Below are 21,630 nucleotides of genomic sequence, written 5' to 3' on the forward strand. Positions count from 1 at the left end.
AGAACCAACATAAAAGTCCACACCAGTGTTTCCCTCGCAGGGGTCTTCAAACACAGTACAGCAAATAATGTTTGTCCAAGTCTCACCGACTCCAGGTTGTCACACATACTCCACTTGTAAACGGCTCTCTCAGCCTCCTCGGCTGTCTTCCCGTGCCTCTAGCACACACAGCCACCTGGCTCCCCTCTGCCTTCTGGGTGGAGTCCTCCTGACTCCTGAACATCCCTGTTCCTCTTCCCAGCTGGAGACCAGAACACTAGCCCGCACACATCCAATAAATGCAGTGCACAGGTGTGCAATCAGGTGCTGGTCACTACAAAACAATGGACCCAGGAATGGAGTTTTCATCCCTCCCAATTCTCTTAGAAATCTCCCAGTTCCAGGATCCCATGCCAAATCCAGAAATCCTGGGAAGAGCCACAAAGTCAGCTCTTTCCCAGTACAAAAACTTGCCTCCTGGAACCGCTCAGCCCCTTTTGGATGAGACTCCTGGGTGACTACAACCCCCGGTTCTACCGTGGGATTGCCACACAATACCACAATTGTCTAGGAAATTATTTCTTTAAATTTTTTCCCAAGCACTTACAGTTATCATGTTTCTGAACATCTGGCTCCAGCTCTCTCATCCCCACTTCCCTGAACTTCCTGTTCAGTACAAGATCACAAGGGACAGAGCAGTCTCCAGCAGCTGTCCAACTACTATCTTGGAAAAGAGAGAAGGGAGAAACCGTGATCAGGGAGCATGGCAATGACTTGCCTTGCTGTGCCTGTGTGTTTGTGGAGACACACACAGCTTACTAGCACACACTAAATAGGACACACCTTAAAACAGGATATCAGGGCCAACGCTCAGAGAACCAGCTGATTCTGAATGAAGCTGAAACTTTTAACCACCAAGGAGTAGCATCCATTTCACTCAATATCACCAAAATTCACTTACATATTACTTTAACCCTTTCCCTGCCACCGCCGTAAGGCATACGGCAGAACAAAACTGTTCACAATACGCCAGGTCAGTATGCCTTACGGAGTTAGCATTTATAGTTTTGCTATAAGCTCATGGTCGCTTTAGCTTATATCGCTGAACTTATATGGGACGGTCCCCATTAAATTAATAGCTGTCATCAGCGGCTCAAATGCCGCTGATGACAGCTATTAACAAAAATTCCGGGCGCACCCCCACCCCCACTTTCGATGGCCGCCGGCATCTTCAGCTTCTCCTCCCTGCCTGGAGCCGCCCCAGGCAGGGATCTGTGTCTGCATGGATCCCCGCTGCTCTCCCCCACTTGTATGGGCTGTAGCAGCGGGGATCCGAATAGAAATGTCTGGCGGGGGGTGGAGGAATGATCATCTGATCACTCCAACGTTTATAAATAACTGGGGACACATAATACTATGTGTCCCCAGTTATGAATGTACGGGATGTGATTTGCATCACTTCCTGTTCATTCATTAATTTCTCAATGGGGAGTAGCACTCACTACAGAGGCTTCTCCCCATTCAGAACCTGTTGAGAGTAAATATTTTACTCTCAACAGGTTCTGAATGAATGGGAAGCCTCTGTACTGAGTGCTTCCCATTCACGGAGAGCTGAGGCTGCAGAAAAAGAAATTGAGGACTCTGTGTTCTGAATTTTTTTTTTCTATTTCAAAAGGGAAATGTCAAGGGTCTGTTTAGACCCCAGATGTTTCACCGCAGCCCCCTCAGCAGTAGAATTTTTTTAAATTAAAAATGAATTAAAAAATGTAAAAAAATAAAATTAAAAAAATAAATTAAAAATTTGTAAAAAAATATATAATTAACTAATAAAAAAACCACACAAAACCCCCCTCCCCCCCCACACACATAACATACACGTGTACCATATTGTGGTGTACGCCATGCACTACAGTGCGTTGTTAGATCGCATCGCAGTGCATGATTTGTTTCTTTAAAAAAAAACATTAATTTAGCTGTGGCAACGCACGGCAAAGCTTTGTGATGCATTGCCATGTGCTGTGATACCTTGTGTTGCAATAAAATGTACGCCTGTATCATTTTATCACAACACAAACGCCAACACAGCGCAAAATAATTTTTAACATAAGTCGCTTATTCCTTCCTTTTTTTTACCTTTTTACAAAAAGGCGCAATTTAAAATGTCTAAATATTTGTTATTCATAAACTCAATACAGTTTTATCTTTTAGATTTAGTCAGAAAACATTTTTTTTGTGCGCTGATACTGATTTTAGTGCTTTAACAATTGAATTGTGTATTTTTTATCGGTTTAATATTAATTTGAGAAGCATTTGCGCAATTATCGTAGGGCCTACAAATTTAGTGGCACCATCTTTTTATTCTACCGGGCCTGTGCTTTCAGAAAATGTATGGTTTGGGGGGTCTTTTACAAACGCTAGCAACGCAGCAGTTGAAAATCAAATCAATGGGAAAAATTGCAAAAATGGTGTGGCCAGCTGAGGTGCAAAATGTTTTCCGGAGAGCTTGGCAGCAAAAGGGTTAATATATACTGTAATTCCCCGATATATGAAGATATACAGTGACTTGTCTATTCGGACCCACCTCCTTGGTCTGTGTCTGTACATAGTTACACAGTTGTTGAGGTTAAATAAAGACACAGGTCCATCAAGTTCAAACAATGTGAGTGTGTGTGTGTGTGTGTATGCGTTACTAAGAGTACCTTTTACTTTGTATATTGTGTTCTCTGAGGAAAGCTTCTAAAAGGTCATTGAATGAGTCAATACTTTCAGCTCAAACCACTGCTTGGAGGGAGTTCCACAATTTTGCCATTCTTACAGTAAGGAATCCCCTTTGCAGTTTGTGATTAAACCTTTTTTCTTCCAATTTCAGGTGATTGCCTCTTATCTTCTTGAGTGAACTAACAGGGAACAGTTTATCACTGATTCTACCATCCCAATTAAACAATTTGTACATTACTATCACAGACATCCTAACTCTCCCGGACGCTCCGGGAGTCTCCCGCTATTGGATAGCGGCTCCCGGCCGCCCGGGAGAGAAGCACTTCATCCCGGAAAGGTTTATCTGCTCGATCGAGCAGATAAACCTTTCCCTGCGATCGTTTTTTTTTTCTTTTCTGACATCGGGAGCCGCGGCCCGACCGTCAGTCAGAAAAGAAACAAAAAGGCATACGAATCCATAGCTAGATTCCTATTGGCTATTGCACTTTGCAATAGCCAATAGCAAACTAGGTACTATCATGTCCCCTCTTAATCTCCTCTTTTCCAGAGTGTACAGGTTTAGTGTTTGCAGTCTTTCCTCATAGCTATGGTCCTCCAACCCATGTATTAGTTGTGTTGCCCTTCTCTAGACTCTCCATTTCAAGGATATCCTTTCTATGGCTCGGTGACCACAATTGAACCGCAGACTCAAGATGATGCCGAACCAGTGTTTTGTAAAGGGGCGGAAATATGGATTTGTCTTTAGAGCACTTACCCTTTTTTTGCATAATAATACTTGCTCGTCTTACTTTCTGCGGCCTGGCATTGTATGTACCCTGCAGTATGTTTAACCCCTTCATGACTGAGGCCCTTTTTTCCATTTTTGCACCCATGTTATATTCCACATTTTAGGCCTGAAAATGACGTAAAACCCCCCAACATTATATATTTTCTGAATGCCAAGACCCTATAGAATAAAATGGTGGTAGTTGAAAATTTTTATGTTGATCACGAAGGGGTTAATAAATTATTCTTCTAGCCAGGTCTGCAGCCACGTTTACTGTTTCATGCCATGTACTGAACTCCGTGTGCCAGAATTTGGAGCAGGACAGAAAGCTGAACAGCTGTCAGGATATGATTACACAAGCCACCATCATCATTTCAGTGACTGTCACAAGCTGAAACTGTCAGCAACAAATTGTGAACCTCTCGAAGAACTGTGTGAATCCTTTTACAGATTTCATTTTTTCAAAGTTTGTGGAAGAGGAGTTAAACATTAGGCCACTTGATACTTGTCATCAATATATATACAGTAATCTTTTAAATATCTGCTACAGTATATTTTGTCACATTTGTATTGCTGTCTGTGTCCCTTCACTTCCTATTCTGGTGACCGCACAGGAAGTGAGAGTATCACAAACAACACACAAAAAACAACTACTGATAGAGATTCTAGCCACTTCCCTATGCTTACAAAAACCTGCCTGTGTCCCTTAATGCCTTAATGACCACCATGATTGAAATCCACTTTGTGTGCACCAAACACCTCTGCAAACCCATATATAATTATAAAAAATGAGCAGTGACATCCTCACTGAGCTGCACATAACCTGTGCAGCGAGCAGAGCTGTGTGAGGGACTGCCTGCAGAAGACTACAAGACGGGGCAGATAAAGACCAGTCACCCTGCACAATTAGAGAAAGCAGCACTGACTGGTCTTTATTACAAACAGCTCCTGCTCCAGCCACTAAACTCAAGAGTTTAATCTTAAAAATGCATTTAAATACCTTAACTAATAACAAAAATGTATCTTATTTGTGTAACACTCAGATGTAGATCCTCAAATCATCTCTGAATTGGTGCCGACACTGTCCTTCCTTCTGGAGAGCCGCTACTTTTCTTCCCCATGGTCCCTGTGTATGTTGTAAAGCAGCCAGCACTCCAAGTTCACTCCCGTAATGGACTACAATCTCAACACAAATTAGTAAACTAAATGAGGCAAACTAGGCAGTCGCAAGGCCCTAAGAGGCTGCCTAATTAGAGAGCTGCCCAGTGGAGGGGAGGGTCCAGTGAGATGCGGTCCAGCTGGCTTTGTACAGTAGGTGGAGGAGAAGCAGCAGGTGGCTCGGGGCTACCCATAGCATGTGATCGGAGGGCGGGATGTCCCAGAAGCAGGACTGCAATGTATCTTGTTGGTACTGATGGCACTTCGAGCTGCAGGTAAGAGGAGCAGCACATGTATGCAGAGAAAGGGACTATGCACAGTCCTCCTGAGACACTGCACAGGCCACCACAGACCCCACACAGCCCACCATAAACCCTGCACAGCTCTCCTGAGACCATGTATGGCTCTCCTGAGACCCCGTGTGCGCTGTATCCAGTGACTGACAGGTTGTGAAAAATGTCTTCAGCAGGATGGGGTGGGGTAAATTTAGATTGAGGGGGTGCCTGAGTTTAGTCTTGCCTAGGGCAGCACAAAACTACAATACACCACTGGGAGGAAGGCTGGGCCCGGCGTCAGAAGCGGAGGAGGAGGCGGGGCCTGCCAGCGACCACGGAGGCGGACATCGGATTGGGGCTGACAGGTAAGAGGTTTGCAGCCCACCTGAGACCCTGCAGAGCCCACCATAGAGGATCTATAGTGGGCTCTGCAGGGTCACTCTCAGTTGGGCTGTTTGGGATATCAGGTGGGCTCTGCAAGGGCATAACTAGAAATCACAGGGCCCCATACAACATTTTACTATGGTGCCCTGTGATGTCTAGTTACGCCCCTGCCTTTAACATCAAGAAAGAATCTTTGCAAACCTTACTTGGAGAAAAAGCCATTCAGATCCATCTTCTGTGCATTGAACTGGCTAGGACTTAGTAAGGACTGTTAAGTACTTTATTTGTATTCCTTTTTATTTTCCTGTTGTTATCTCTGTCTCTCTTTATTAACATCTTTTTCTGTATATTTTTCCTGCACCGCTTCCGTTATTAAAGGACGATCTTAAAAATTGTTACGCTCTAAATAAGAACTTAAAGTATCATTGTCTCTGTGAGGAGCGCTTCTGTATAGTGAGACCTGTCATATTCCTGTCTAAAAGGACAGCAGTATCATAGGCTTTGTTTAAGTTTTTGAAGTGTCACAGCATTTGCTGAGTGCATGTTTCCATTAAAACAAATGGTGGCAGCTATGGTTTTGTGTATAAAGTGTTAACTGGGGAGTTACCCAACCCTAGTGACGATCACTCTCAGTCTGGTGGCTGAGATTGTGTCCTGCGAGCTGGGAAATCTCAGTGCAGGGGAGAATGCGAGTGGTATCACCACATCCTTGTGACGGCTTTGTCGGTTCGGAACTCCCTATAGTCATGTGTTATTGACGTACATTGGGTTCGGGCAGGTGCAGTTGTCACAGTGCATACCTCCCAACAGTCCCTCTTTTGGGACCAAATCCCTCTTTCCTTGTCAGTTGTCCCTCTTTTTGTTCTGATGTACAGATATCAACTAAAAGGTTCTACAGAACTTCCAAAAGTGTTATTCTACACTAAAACCTGAATCTTATCTCCTATTTTTCTTCTTTGGTAGTTCAAAAGCCAGTATAAAGGAAAAGTTTTAAAAAAATTGGAGTTTACCGAATCATTTTTGTCATATAGATTCTTAATTGTCCACATAACTGGGTGTGTAAGTATAAACCCGCTCCAGATTCTGTCTGCTCCAGTATTGATAAATGTCTCCACTGTCCTGGAAGGTGTCCGTCTTGCTCATCTCAGAAAGTTAGGTGGTATGGTGTCTCCACTGTCAGGCCACCTGACTTGCACACTTCTTCCAGGTCAGTGTTTGATTAATGAATGACCCTTCCCGTATTTCTGTTCTAACAAGTTCACCTTAACACCCGGTTCACACGTTTATCTGTGTTCCTTCCTGCAAATGATTTCAATGGGTTCTGCACGCGCAACAAACGTGGGACTTTAGCTCATGTAGCCGATTCTGCGACAGGCATGCCGTATTTTTTCACCACACGTTTGTGCAAGTTTAATGGGCAGCAAATGCAGAAAACGTGAATTTGCCCAGTCGCGTTTGGGGTGTTAGTAATAATTGCACTACATGCGCATTGCCCATTTTTGACGCGTTCCCGTCAAAGTGTGAATGGAGACCGACTGGTGCACATTGCGGGTGTTTATAAACCAAAAAGACATGGCGCAACAATCTAGAATATGTATGGGCTCGTTCACACCAGCTTGTGTGCTAAAACCCAGAGGGGGGCTCCCGGCTCCCAAGATGCATCGTTACACCTCAAACTGTTTCCTTTTCTTTTTTTTTTACTTGACACTTCATTCAACAAAATGCACCTCAGTGCAGCCTGGTGTGGTGACAAGCAGTGTGTGTAAAATTGTAGTCATGCCATGCTGCATCTCTGCTGATAATATATTTCAGCTGAACAGCAGATACCGAACAAAGAAGATCTATACGTCACTTTCCCCTTCTGGAAAGTACACCACGCTCACGCTGAGGACACAGTTCGCTCATTGGACACCAGGTGACGCTCTTTCTGCCTCCAGAGTCCAGCTCTATGGTACAGTGACGTAGGAAGATTACGCCCCCCTTTACCCTTGTGTGTCCGAGTTCCCTGTGCCGGCGCCTGGTGGAGTGCTGTGGTACGCGCGTGTCTCTTTCTTCCGGTCCGGATCCTCGGCACGTCTCCGTGTCCTCACACAGCTGTAGCCATGTTGGGAGCCTCTCTTCTCCGGTTCTGCGTGTCCTCTGGTGTCCGCAGCCTGTCCCGCTGCCGTCCACAGCCTCAGCTCGTCGGTTCCCAAGGTGAGACCCCCGCAGTAGCCTTTATCCCGGCCATTGTGTCCTTGACTAGGTAAGTGGGGACGGGGACCACGGCTGATGCGGCTTCCCGTCCACAAGCCGCCGTGTACGCTCCGCGCTGTGATTGGAGGGTTTGTTAGTAGTCTTCCGTGTACGAGCTGAGCTCGGTGTCGGGGCGGTGGCTCTGTCACTGGTCCTCGGTGCCGCCTCCGGTGTGCCCGGTGCTGTGCCCTTGTGATGACCTGGAACAGGCTGTACGCTCGGCCTGCTGTCTGCAGAGCTCGGGGGAGGAGGAGCCGGTGCGGGAAATGAATGAGGCCTGACAGCTATAGTACGGGGAGCATAGGGCTGTGTATTGCAGGCTGGCCCCATGCATAATGCTCATTCTCTTCTATAGCAGTCAAAGAGGAACTTCACACCCTGTTTTATAATATTTTTTAATTCACTGTCCTCTTACCTTGTGTGTTGGGTCATTAATAATCATATACGCCTGACGAGTCGTGCATTGTCAGGCTGTAATGCATTGCTGCTCATTCAGTCCTGTGTGCTGATGGCGTGTCATCGAGGACCAACTGTGAACCATAAAGAGACAGCAGGCTCCTGATAAGTCACCATGACTCATTGTCTTTACATTGCCCCAAAGCCACCTGGAATGTGTGACATGAGTATACCAAGAGGGTGGGGTACGCTATTCTTGCCTGGGTGAGAAATCCAGAAGTGAGGGGCCGCATGCATACAAATGAGTGATTGTGTTAAGTGGGTAGGCAAGAGGGTAAGGGTTCACTTTCACCGATCTGCTTTTCACTGTGAATGAAAAATGTCTCCTGTGGCTCTGTACAGTGCAATATATAGGCCTCGTGCACACTACATGCAAAAACATTGAGTTCTGGTGCGTTTGGAGCTTATTTCTAAGAGTACCTGGACTCATGTAATGCTTTTCTATGACTGAATGCACGCCTAGGCGTCCTGCAGCATCTAGGTGCCTTCAGTCTAGGTCACTTTACCCAAAATAGAAATTTCTGCATTCCGGGTCCGACTAGGCCAGTTTTATGCGGCTGAACGCGTATAAATGCAACTAAGCCCAGCACAGAAAAAAGTGATCTGGTGAAGCACAAAGTTGTTTTATACTTTCCAGATAACTTCTGTTGGGCTTAACCGCAGCCTGCTAGTGAGCATGAGGCCATAGGCGGCTGGATCAGGCATTAGAACCTTTCCACAAGACATTCCTATGTAGGCTTTATCAATGCTGCCCATATATCATCTCCTACAGCTCTACTATCTGTTACTCTTTAACTTGTAAATAAAGATCGTAAAGGGTTTTAGTAAATCTGGCCTGTTCAATGTGCACCTTCAATGCCACTTAGAATTTCTCCTTCACCTGTCTGGCATTAGTAACCTTAACTTTGGTTGTCAAGGATAAGTTCCATTTGTGTGTCACCCAGTTACTTTGTTTTATAGAATATAATGGTCACATTCTGTACCGCAAGCCTTCATTTCACTAGTTACCTGTCTGCTAATGTCAGGCCGTATGAGTGTCCCTGGAAGCAGTGAAACGTGAGTTCCTGAAAGCAGCTGATGGGGCTGTGTGTGTATCCCGGAAGAAAGGTCACATTCAGTGGTGTGTGCAATGTGAAGGAGAAGCAAATGAACTTCCTGTTCTGGCAAATATGTCAGATGAACACGTAGTTTCTTCTCTCTACGTCTTTTATCCACAATGTCATTTTAACTTGTAACATAAAGCGTAGGAACTTTTACTGATGTAAAAAGGGACTGCAGTACTTATCTTTGAAGGGACTTTATCACATTTTAGTCTGTAGAGGGTTTCATACATTTCAATCATGCTGCTCGTATGTTCAATACATTTGTTTTTTAAACCAAGAATACATTTGAGGCTGTAGGAATGCTGACTGTGTTGCATGTGTTGGTTGACTTGTCATTCTTTCATTTGCTTTTATTTGTCTGACAGTGGAGACATGTTTTGAAATCCATATTTAACAAAGTATCCCATGTACACTGATTTAATTAACAGTTAGTGGCAAACTGCCTTCATTACTTTTGAGAATATCTTAGAATTATTCCAGAGGCATAAAATCATATTTGAAGTATTTTGAAATACAGTTTTGTCAAGAATAAAGGGGACATGTAGTTTTAGCTTTACGTGTGAGAGAATAGTTTTCAAGGCATAGCACACCTTTTATAAAAAATAAATGCACACACCTTCATTAAAGAAAATGTGTGTTTTTGTGTGAATGGGAGTCATTAAAGCATTGCAACCATGATCAGTGCATCACAGGTGCAATGCTCTGGCTCCTGCAGATTCTCCCTCCCATTCATGTCTCTACCATTGTAAGGACTTTCAGTTACAGGAACAGGAGGTAGTATGAATGGACTACAAGTGCATTGAGAACTGCAAGTCCTTGTGTCGCGGTGGACTTGTAGTCTGTCCATTCACAGAATCTAATCAAAGGACCGCTGGGTGGATGGTGCAGGTGGAGCCGCAGGCAGCTGTGCCAGGCTTAAACTGCCAGCTGCCAGTGGGAAAAAGAACCCTGCTGTTCGGGGGTGCAGGGGGTTTGAAGATGTGACCATGTTTCATGTTATAGCCTAAATATGGCTGTAACTTAAAACATGCTACTAAAACAAAAGTTATCCTTTTAAGCACTTTTCTCATGCTCAGTTTTGGGCAGGGATGCACTGGTGCCGTTTTTTTGGTATCAAGTAGAGTTGTTTTTCGGTACTCGCCGATACCGAGTGCCGGTGCTGTGTGCCCTGATTATCAGGAAGTCGGACGGCAAATCATGACCTGTCGCCTGGCTTCCTGATTGCCTAGAAAGCCGGTGTTCTAGCGAAAGAACAGCAGCTTCACCTAGCGAGGCTCTCCGGCTTCCTGACCAATCAGGAAGCCGGGCTGCGAGTCATGAGGTGCCGTCTGGCTTCCTGATGGGTCAGGAAGCCAGGCTGCCTAGCAACAAGTGAAGCCTGCTTGCTATCTAATCAGGAAGCCGGGCAGCACGTCATGACCTGTCTCCTGGCTTCTTGATTGGCTAGGAAGCTGGCTTCACTTGTTCCTAGGCAGCCTGGCTTCCTGACCAATCAGCATTACGTGCCACCAGGCTGCCTAGCAACAAGTGAAGCTGGCTTCCTTGCCAATCAGGGAGGCGGGCGATAACCCATTGCCCGGCTTCTTGATTGGAAAGGAAGCTGGCTCCATGCTTCCTCGGCAGTGCCGGTCAGAGGGAGATCTCCCTCTGACCGGAAGTTCCAGTATCTGGGTAAGTATCACAGTATTTGGGCAAGTACTTGTACTCACCCAAATATTTGGTACCGGTACTAGTATCGTTATCGGTGCATCCCTAGTTTTGGGTTTAAAGTTTTTACTGAAGATCTCCAACTATAGGTTTCCTGAAAGCAGATGACCTTGTGTAAATGTTCTACTTCTAGGGGATTACATGATTGATTTACATGTCTTCTTGTTGCTGGAGCAGCAGTATCAGGCTGCAAGTATGTCCCTTTTCATGCCTGACCCGGTGCAGCAACTTGGAGCAATGGACCTAAAGTCAATATTGAATTTGTGAACAGCTTTAAGGGCTTGTTCACACGATGTCCAGATTTTGTCCGCACCAGAGCCGTGCGCTCCTGCACCCAAAATGCATCCCAATGTCTGTGTTTTATGGGCTACAGTTCTCACCAGTGCAGTCCGTTCCGGTCTGGACAGAAAAAATACTGCATGTCACATTTTCTACGGACTGGAAATGCACATACGCGTCAAACGCTTCACAATCGCACTGCATCTTACATACTGAAAGCCCCACTCCCAAAACATTTTTTTTACATTTTTGTTAAAACTGGAACATGGTAAAAACGCACTGCACGCATAGCACCGCATCTGCAGATCTGCTCCAGATCTGGACCCGAAAATGGTGTGAACAAGCCCTAACAGTGGAAATTGAGTGTTATAAATTGCAGATTAATTGCTGGTTATCTGTAACACCTGTAGCTATGGTAATGTAGCTCATTTGGAAAAATAAACATTCAAATTGAGGAAAAAAATTATTGGTTCTGGTTTGCTAGAGAGCGAGTCCACCTGGTTTATGTACTAGTTCATTGTAACCGTCACCTTTTTTACAGCATTCTTGGTGCTAATAACCACCAAATCACTGGAGCGAGGGTCAGCAGTTCTGTTTAGGGAAGCAGAGGTCTGTGACAATTTTCTCACCCTACCTGCTAAAATATCAACAAGACTTTTAGGGTCTGTTCACCTTCCTTACAGATTTACAGATGCAGCTTGCTTTTAAAATGCATTCCTTCCCTCACTCACCTTGTACTTTGATATCCAGCCTGCTGTCATAAACAAAGAGCTGGTATATTTTACACCTTTTTCTTTTATAGCATCCACTCTTGCATTGTACTGACCTCATCATAAGCTACAAAAACACCGTCTCATTCAAAACTGTTTTAAAAACAGAACCCAACTTGGTCTTATCATCAAGGGTCAGATCTCAGCCCTAATGATTCTTTCAAAGACTGCTTTCGTACACTGTCGTGGACATTGCTCTCCATGTATGTTCCCCATTGACTCTGTATGTCAGTCTGATTCTTTCAGTTTTGCAGAATCTGCCTGTTGAGCCTATCAGGGACTTTTCCCTGTCTGCTTTCACAAGATTGCCTTTTTCATTTCCATGAGAAGAGTTTTGAGTTGGCAGCCTTGAACTTTTTTTGTGCTTCACAGTAGGGATGCGCCGATACTGAGTAGGAGCAGTATCACCCAAATGTTCTGATACTTACCCCGATACCGGAATTTCCTGTCAGAGGGAGATTACCTGTGACCAGCAGTGCTGCAAGGGAGCATGAAGCTGGCTTCCCATCCAATCAGGAAGCAGACTTCATGCTGCCTAGCGACACAGTGGGCAGGAAGCTAGGCAAAAGTATCGGTGCATCCCTACTTCAGTGGCAGGTTTGTCTTGAGGCCTACACCCTTTTTCTTCCTGTGGTGGTTTCTCCCTCCCACCTTAACCAGGACAGTGTTCTTACATTTCTATGTCCTGCTTCATGACATCCCTGAAAGATTTCCCCTACTGTCTAGATGTGGTATGTGCTTTTCAAGTCTACCTCTCGATTACAGATTCCTAGACTGACTTTTTGTCATTCCTGATGGTACCAGTAGGGGACAACCTGCTTCTCGTTCCACTATATCCAGGTAGATTCGACAGCTCATTGTTCAAGCCTGTTGACCAAGGGCTACGTAGGCAACCTCGGCATTCTAGCTGTTGTGGAATTACAAGTCCCATAAATTACAAGACAGCCACAGACATCATAATCAAAGGCATAATGTAGTTTCACCACAACATGAGTGCTTAGGTTGCCTCCCCCTTCTACAGACTTAAAGCCTATTTCCGCCTTTGCAGAGGTATTTAAAAACAAACAAACATGCCAGCAATGTACACCGACTCTACATGAAGCAGGCATATGCAGCTGATGTATATGAACACATAAATGTACAGGTTTTTTTTTCCGCTTTTCTCTTCATATCTGCATGGAAATTTCTGCCTCTGCTTTGCAAGAAATGTGTGTATATCTTCACCCCCCACCTCTCGGACAGTGTATCAAGTGTAAAGGCAGAGCTGGTGTTTACTGATTATGTTACAATGGGTGACAGGGAGGGAGGCAGCTGATTAGTCTGACCCCCCAGTGTCAGACCGATTTACCTGTAGAAAAAATGTAAACTTTTAGGCTGCAGGGCTAATTAAACCTTCATTAAAAAAAATAGAAGGCCTGCAATGTGAGTCACGAAAATGTGCACATGTATACGTCATCACTGCACCTCTACATTACCACAATAAATGCTAATCACTTACAAATTTGGAAATGGAAATGAAGGCTCCACCTTCCCTGTCAAAAAGCACTCTACTAGATCAGTTGGTGCTTCGAGGACTTTTCACCGTCTGTTTCTTAAATTGCAAAGCTGCCACCTGGTCTTCTGCTCACATATGTTAAATTTTGCCAGGTGGATGTTCAGGCCTCAGTCTACGCCAGCTTTGTTGGTAAGGTTTCTCAGGGAGCTCTATTGAGCCCCTTCTGTTTTGCCTTTTGTTCGTGTGGGGTGGTTAGGGTTTTGTTTGCAGTGTTGCCCACCCCTCAGTTGGACTGTTTTTGGATGTCCCTGTGTACCACAATTACTATCCTGTTAAATTCCTTTTGAGTGGATTAAGGGACACAGATTTCTCCTCTGTTCTAATGATTTATCCCTACTATTGCTTGCTTATAATCTAAGGCATGATGGAAGTTTGAGGGCTTTTACTAAGCTGTCCTTACAGCTTTTGTCAGCCAGTGTCCAATCTGCTGATGGCTGCATAACCCCTTTGTACCAGAATTACTATCCTGTGTCCCCTAAATTTACATGAAGAAAATTAACTTGGCGTATGAAAAGCAACTTTTTGAAATAAAGGGACATGGTTACATACATAGTTAGTCAGGTTGAAAAAAGACACAATTCCATCAAGTTTAACCTATAGAGATGAGAGGGAAAAAAGAAAAACCTAAAACGGAACACTATACCCACAGCTATCCAATGTTCCAGAGGAAGGCAAAAAACCCTGTTAAGCATGATCCAATTTGCTCCAACAGGGGAAAACAATTCCTTATTGATTCCGTAGACAATCGGATATTCCCTGGCTCAACAATCTCTGGTATTTAACCCCTTCGTGACTGACGACGTACAGTGTACGTCGATTAAACAGTTAACTGAGTTAGCTCCTGGGGGAGTCTGTTCCACATTTTCACAGCTCTAACTGTGAAGAATCCTTTCCATATGCAAAGGTTAAACCTCTTTTCCTCCAGACGTAAAGTGTGCCCCCTTGTCCTTTGCAGTGACCTTAAAGTGAATAATTTGGCACCAAGCTCCACTATATGGAGTATTTATGTATTTATTCATGGTGATCATGTCCCCCCCGAACAAATTCAGGTCAACTCATCTTTCTTCATAGCTGAGCTCCTCCATGCCTCTTATCAGTTTAGTTGTCCTTCTCTGCACTGTCTCCAGTTCCACAACATCCTTTTTATGAACTGGTGCCCAAAACTGAACTGCATATTCCAGATGAGGTCTTACTAATGCTTTGTACAGGGGCAGGATTATGTCTCTATCCCTGGAGTCTGGACCCCGCTTAATACAAGAAAGTATTTTGCTTGCTTTAGAAACTGCAGCTTGACATTGCATGCTATTATTGAGTCTATGATCTACCAGAACACCCAGATCTTTCTCCATCATTGACTCCACCTAGAGCAGGGATGGCCAAACTGCGGCCCTCCAGCTGTGGTGGAACTACGAATCCCATAAGGCTTTGCAAGATTCTCAGCCACAGACATGACTCCCGGAGAGGGATGCTTCATGGGATTTGTAGTTTCACCACAGCTGGAGGGCTGGAGTTTGGCTATCCCTGCCAGTGCATTCAGGTCTGCTTGTAAGTTGGAGACATCCTGTAAGGACTGTATTCCACTACATAACTTGGTGTCATCTGCACACACAGAAATTGTACTTTTAATCCCCCAACTGTCATTTATAAATGGATTAAACATTAAGGGGCCCAACACTGAACCTTGGGGGACACCACTAACAACCTCAGACCATTCAGAGTATGAATTGTTGATCACCACTCTCTGAATACGGTCTTTAAGCCAGTTTTCTATCCAATTACAGATGGAATGCGCTATACCTACTGACCTTAACTTGTACATTAGCCGCATGTGGGGAACTGTCAAACGCTTTTGCAAAGTCCAAGTATACTATATCCACAGCCATTCCTCTGTCCAATGTATTACTCACTTCCTCATAAAAAAAGTAGGTTTGTTTGACAACTTTTGTCTTTTGTGAACCTGTGCTGCAAGGTAAGCTCACCGCCTGAAAGGAACAGAGGTTCGAAAATAGCAATGTGTCTCCCCTGGACAGAGGAAACACAATAACTGAGGGGGATACCTGGAGGTGGCCTTTTGATTTGTAATGGTGGTGTTTCCTGCCCTCTCTTTCTCCTGGGCTGTCCTGGAAGATTGGAGGTGGATATACTCAAGCCAAACATGAATCAGATGAGGAATTTGATGCTCGCTGGGTGACTTACTTCAACAAGCCAGACATTGATGAATGGGAACTAAGGAAAGGTATGAAATGAATTTTTTGGATAGAAGTATGTCGGAACTGTATTTTGTATCACAGCCACTAGTGAGACTCCTACTTTCAGATCTTGTGTTTTTTTTGTTTTGTGTTTTTTTTTGTTTTATACGTCATTGGTGCTAGCAGCCTTTTTAGTATGAAAGGTTTGATACAACATGAAGTTTGCCATTTCAGGTAACCACAAAGGCAGCCTCAAGTTCTTTATTGCTGAGCTATTCATTTTTTTTGTTCTCTCAAATACATGGAAACCTGTTAATTGCCGGGTTTTGTATGTTCACATTGCTTTACAAATGTGAAAGTGTTGCCTATAATTGTCATTCTTTTGCATGCTTGTTTTCTGACCTGCACTGGAAAAAGTTTTTATCTATTGTACCTTTTTATCTATTGTACCTTTTTATATATTTGTCCTTCACTTTAGTTATTATGCTGAGACTAATATGTTGGCACATTGAGAAATCTTTTTTTTCCTCTCACTGCTGTCTTCTACATACAGGTGTAAACACACTCATCGGTTATGATTTAGTTCCTGAACCAAAGATCCTTGATGCTGCCTTGCGCGCTTGCAGACGGTTAAACGACTTTGCAAGTTCTGTTCGTATTTTGGAAGCCGTAAAGGTAAGGAAAGAAGCCTCTCTGACTTGCCAATAAGTGTACCTACAGAAATTAGAATTCTTAACCTTTATTTTGAAATAAAGAAATCTGAATTCCTTTATATATAAACCAACCTTGCTTCAGTGTTTCTTGCTTACCTACAACTTAAAGGATTGCTACCTTGAAAAAATATTGTTTTCGGCTAACTGTGTGTGGTTATAGCGTGTGTAATAATAATAATGCTAGATTGTTTCTGAACCTGTTCTAGTTTGTCCCTATTGGGCAACTTGGTCTGCAATTACATGTGGAGAAACGTATTAATAAAATGTATTGACCTATTACGTTTAACATAATGAAATATTTATAGTGTTTAAAATATTTAAATACATATTTTTTAGTCAGTGGTGAAGTTGCATATATCTCAAACATATTTCCTTAGATAATCTGGTTCCAAGCAAACTTTTTAGTGGCATGTAATATTCTGAAATGCCTTTTTGGATGTATGCAGACAATGAGTTAGAATTGCTTCTATACATAAACAGGGAGAGTTTTACAGTAAAGCTAAAGCATTCAGTGATTTGGGCTGAGTTTGTGTTTTAAGTGCTTCACAAAGGGTGATCAAGATCAACCTATTATGGTAGACATTGAGGTAGTGCAATTTTTTTTGATTTTGTGATTTGAAATTTTTTTCTTTTTTAGGACAAGGCTGGACCTCACAAGGAAATCTACCCATATATCATCCAAGAACTCAGACCGACTTTAGATGAGCTTGGTATCCCTACCCCAGAAGAACTGGGCCTAGACAAGGCATGAGAATTACAGGTGAAAAGTGGCAGGGTTTCTAAGTCTATGAAATATATATCAGTGCAGTGGGAACCTGAAGATCTTCAGCTGCTATGTCTACTGCTGCCTGGCAGATGTTGAGTTTCACATCACGTGAAGACCTTTTTGGGTGCTCATTGTGAGGAGGCTAGGCAGATATTGCAATTTTAGCACATATCTACTACATAATGTAAAACTTGGTGATTCACTGTCATCTGTAGAAGCAATTGCTGAATTGTTAAGGTGCAGGATCCAGGACTTGTTATATTTACCATAGTTTTCTAAATGACTGACTTGGAGAAAGTATGGAGGGCAAGAGCTTCAGCTTTACCTAGTATGTATTTTGGTCTAGATCAGTGACTCATTAAAGGACCATTGTTGCAAAAAATAGTATTTTGAAAACTATGTGCAGTTAATACTAGAGCTGCAGCTAACGTTTATTTTCAAAATCGATTATTAAGTTCGATTAATCGGATAAAAAATAAAAGCGTGGCCGAGCGGGTCTGGCAGCGGCGCGCGTGAGGTGGGGAGGATTTGCCGCGTGTGTGTAGCCGTGAACAGGGCCAACTAATCGGAAGCCAATTAATCGATGATTGAAAAAGTTTTTCAATCGATTATGATCAATTTAGTTGTTGCAGCCCTAGTTATTACGTATAATGGTATTATATATTAGCACTGTCGGAGATTCTTGAATTATTGCAGCAACTGTTAGAAACACAAAATGTGACTAAAAAGTGATTGTTGTAAAGCACATAAGGCAGTGTAGTCACTTGTCCCAACCCATGTCACTGTCACATTTGCTGGTTCTGCTAAAAAAACTGGGTTAGCTTCTCTTTTCAATTTGTTCAGTTAAGCTTTGAAAATGATAGCCGATTGTTGCCATGGGCAACTGCTCCAGATTCAGTTTGCTTGAGTTTTGCTAAATTCCCCATATTGTGTTATGTGTTCTTTGAAAAAGCACTCCGTACACTGGAAAATGCCTCGGCGCTTTATCTAGTTTTGTTGGCTGATTTAGATTAAAGGAAAAGTTTTTAGTGGACTTGGTGTGTTATCTTCCCAGTCAGGTGTTCTATACTGGTGATAAACTGTATATGCCAAGCAGTCCCCCAACAACCAGCCCTGACGAAGCTCCTCGTAGGTGTGCTAGGAGTGTGCTTCCTGAAGCCTGTGCTGTGCATTGTCATCTTCTGCTTTCTATACAGCTAGTCACATTTAAAACGCTTAAGGTTTGATTCTGATTGGTGGGTGTGACTTTGGTTTCTATATGAGTGGAGCATAAACTTGCCAACATTAGTTGTGTTTGGGAGTACCCATCTTGCAATAAAAATGAGTTCCTAGATCATAAGATTGCTAAAAAAGGGCAATTGTGATGGACTGGGGTGCTACACCAAAAAATACTGACCAGGTAGACTGTGCTTCATGTAAGCATCCCAGGGGTTACTTTTTAATTCTGCCTGATGTATGCCTTTAAAGGCAAACTCCAGCTAAAATGTTTCTTTAGTATTTGAGGGAGGCTAACAAAAAAAGAAAGAGATGAGAGAGTAACTTATTCCTGTTCCTATAGAGATTGTTTGAGGTAAAAGATTTTGCTTTGCCCTTTTAGAAAATGAGAAAGTTCTGCAAAACCATTGTTATATCTGGTGCACCTTGTCATTCCTATTAATAATATAAGACTTTACATAGATATATAGCATCACCTTGGAAATGTGTTAAAATAGACCCCAACCATTATAGTGACCGTTCAAGTACTAGCTTTGGACCCTGTTAAAACGGCTCCCCTGTAACTGGCTTTTTCAGTAAAACTATGCAAAGGGATGTTAAGATGTTTGAGAGTAGTAACCTGTAGCGCCTAGACTAAGCGCATTTATCATTCTCAATTCTGTTGCTATGGGTAACTTGGCATGTTTGCCTTAATAGATAAGCCTTTATGTGCATTTCAAATTAGCACTACAAAATCGCACAATTTCAAATTGTGGGATAAAAAAGAAATGACCTAGCAAAGTTTTACCAAGAAAAAAAAACTGGCCTCAGGTGTAAGCGGTGCTGTCAGTTGCCATGGGTAGTATAGGTGCACATAATTTTATAGGATATTGAGTACTGGACTAGAAAGTAACTGCTTTTTCATTGTAAGAAAGTAGATGTTTGCTTTATAATCTGCAATAGTTACTGAATGCAATGTCTTGCTCTTAAAGGAGAACTATGAGGTGAGTGCTTTTCACTCACCTCATAGTTCTAGCTGACCTGTGACAATGAGACTGTCACAGGTCGGCTGAGTAGATCGGGAGGTAAGCGAACAGATACCGGCGTTTGCTCACCTCTCGATCCTGTCACGGCTCTCTGCCGTGACAGGGGAGGGGCTGGATTCCCCGCTCCGCCAGCGCTAACTGGCGGAACGGACGGGGCGGGTACAGCTGGCTCTGCCTCTAGATAGGCAGAGCCAGCTGTCGCTCACGCAGCTGGGCGGATCTCGACATCGATGTCGGGATCCGCTCCGACTGCGGCGTCTCAGTATACCGCGAGCTGTAGCTCGCGTATCCTGAGCTTAGGGTAACGGGAGGACGCTAGTTTGTGTCCTCCCGTTACCCTAAGGAGAACTATGGGGAAAAACACTGACCCCATAGTTCTCCTTTTTAAGAAGACCTGAACTCGGTGAAGATTTGCTATTCTATAGGGAAAATTAGGGATGCACTGATACCGATTCTAGCATCGGTATCGATGCCAATACCGAGTATTTGGGCGAGTACTCTCCCAAATGTTCCCAATACCGGAACAAACGGTATTGGGAAGCTGGACAGGGAGTCAATACATGCTGCCCGGCTTTCTGATTGGTTGGGAAGCCGGCTCTATGCTCCCTAGTCAACGGAGCATGGAGCCGGCTTTCCGGCCAATCGGGAAGCCAGGCGTTGTGTAATGACTTGCCGCCCGGCTTCCTGATTGGCCAGCTTGCCAACCAATCAGGAAGCTGTGACTCATTACTCACCCCCAGATTCCTGATTGGCCAGAAAGCCGGCTCCATGCTTCCTCGTAACCTGTTGACGAGGGGAGCATGGAGACGGCTTCCCAGCTAATCTGGCAGCGGGGCGGCGAGTCATTACATACCGCATGGGTTCTTTAACCAGTTGACATCCGCGGTGTTAAACCCCCTTCCTGGCCAGGCCATTTTTCAGTATTACGGCAAGGAGCACATATAGACGATCGGCGGGCTATGGAGCCGCTGATCGTCTATATGTTAAACACCCGGTAACGAATTGGTCGGGTCTTTTCTGCCTGTGCGCGCCCGCGAGCAGAAAAAAAATGCCGTCTGGAGCCGGCAACCCACCAATGCTGCAGTGCCGTCTGTCCATTTTTTACAACGGGCGGACGGCAAGTGGTTAATGGGAACGGTAAGTACTGAAAAAAAGAATATCGGTACTTGATTACCGAAAAACCGGTAGTGGTGCATCTCTAGGGAAAATCTATAAATGTTAATTGTGTCTCAGCAGTTCCATCAATTTTTTTTTTTGCCTGAAATTGCGTTTAAAAACGGCTCTCCCTTTGCTTTGAGCCTGTGCTGTTCACTTTTCTCCTTGCAGGAGAGAAAGCTATACCTGAGGACATGCAGACAAGCATATACCTGCTTCTGTTGAGTTCATTTATTTTTGCACCTCTGCTGTTCCATCTTGATTATTCATACACCTGTTTATCAAAGGGGCAGTTCCGACATAAGCAAAATACATATCTCTACCAATATGGCCCCTTCACATAGAGACATTGAGGCTGATTTACTAAAGGAGTTGAGAATCATCACACAAATTGAATATTCACTTAATTTCTCCAATCATGTGAAAGCAATATCCTGTTTACTTATTTCATTTTGAAATTGAATAATTGAAGTGAATATTTACACTTTGTTTGAAAATTTTCAGCTCTTTCATAAATTAGCCAATCAACAAGCCATGGCTGAAAACATGAGCTTCAGAGAAACCACAGGCGATACTAATGACTTCTCCTTTGTGCTGTGCTTGCCCTTTTTGGGACACTTCTTCCACATTTAAGTTCCTTTTTTTAATTTGACTATTGCTTGAATTTTATAATGGCTTTTTTCCCACTAAATGTTTTTTTTTTTCTTTTTCCGACAGGTTCTCCATCCAAAAGTTTTATGAACATCTACTTGATTGTAAAGAGCCATCCACAAATACAAAGATGTTAACATATTACCTTTATTTGAAAAACTTGCAACAAAGTGTTCTTTTATTGAGTCCTAATGTGTGTAATATTATGTCGGACCTAATAAAGGGATATTGTTTAATCTGATGGAGTATTTCAGTTCTTTGAGGTTTATACCGTGGCCGTGTTTGTGTTTTTTTAGTAAACTTCTCTGTTTAAACAGCTGGGTTGAATTTTTAATTTTGTTGTGTGTTTAAAGTGCAATCTGTGGCCATTTTTCATTGCTTATAGTGGATCAGTAATCAAATAACACAAAGCTAGGGTCATTTTGCTGGGATGGATGCAGACTAAATTGATCCATAAATAGTTCATGCATTGTAGCCAAGTATCTAAATCACATGGCTGGAGACACTGATGACTCCCGTGCCTGTTAATAT

At 43.4% G+C, this 21,630-nt stretch overlaps 1 protein-coding gene across 1 annotated transcript; it reads left to right on the forward strand.

Moving 5' to 3' along the window:
• Nucleotides 1-7,235: 7,235 nt before the first annotated feature.
• On the forward strand, nt 7,236-21,335 carry LOC108789014 (cytochrome c oxidase subunit 5A, mitochondrial). Its single transcript, XM_018558929.1, has 6 exons — nt 7,236-7,476; nt 12,227-12,244; nt 15,520-15,621; nt 16,128-16,249; nt 16,925-17,047; nt 21,166-21,335. The coding sequence occupies exons 1-5, from the start codon at nt 7,383-7,385 to the stop codon at nt 17,036-17,038; spliced, it is 450 nt and encodes a 149-aa protein (XP_018414431.1). The 5' UTR covers nt 7,236-7,382; the 3' UTR covers nt 17,039-17,047; nt 21,166-21,335.
• Nucleotides 21,336-21,630: the final 295 nt, after the last annotated feature.

Source organism: Nanorana parkeri, unplaced genomic scaffold (genome assembly GCF_000935625.1).
Source record: "Nanorana parkeri isolate BGI_ZX_2015 unplaced genomic scaffold, ASM93562v1 scaffold369, whole genome shotgun sequence".
NCBI classification, from domain to species: Eukaryota; Metazoa; Chordata; class Amphibia; order Anura; family Dicroglossidae; genus Nanorana; species Nanorana parkeri.

What these genes read in the sequence shown, in the direction of transcription:
- LOC108789014 (XM_018558929.1), top strand. Translation starts at nt 7,383, where the DNA reads ATGTTGGGAGCCTCTCTTCTCCGGTTCTGCGTGTCCTCTGGTGTCCGC. An exon ending in TGAATGGGAACTAAGGAAAG is followed by an intron (nt 15,622 to 16,127) that starts GTATGAAATGAA and finishes TTCTACATACAG; the next exon opens with GTGTAAACACACTCATCGGT. An exon ending in GTATTTTGGAAGCCGTAAAG is followed by an intron (nt 16,250 to 16,924) that starts GTAAGGAAAGAA and finishes TTTCTTTTTTAG; the next exon opens with GACAAGGCTGGACCTCACAA.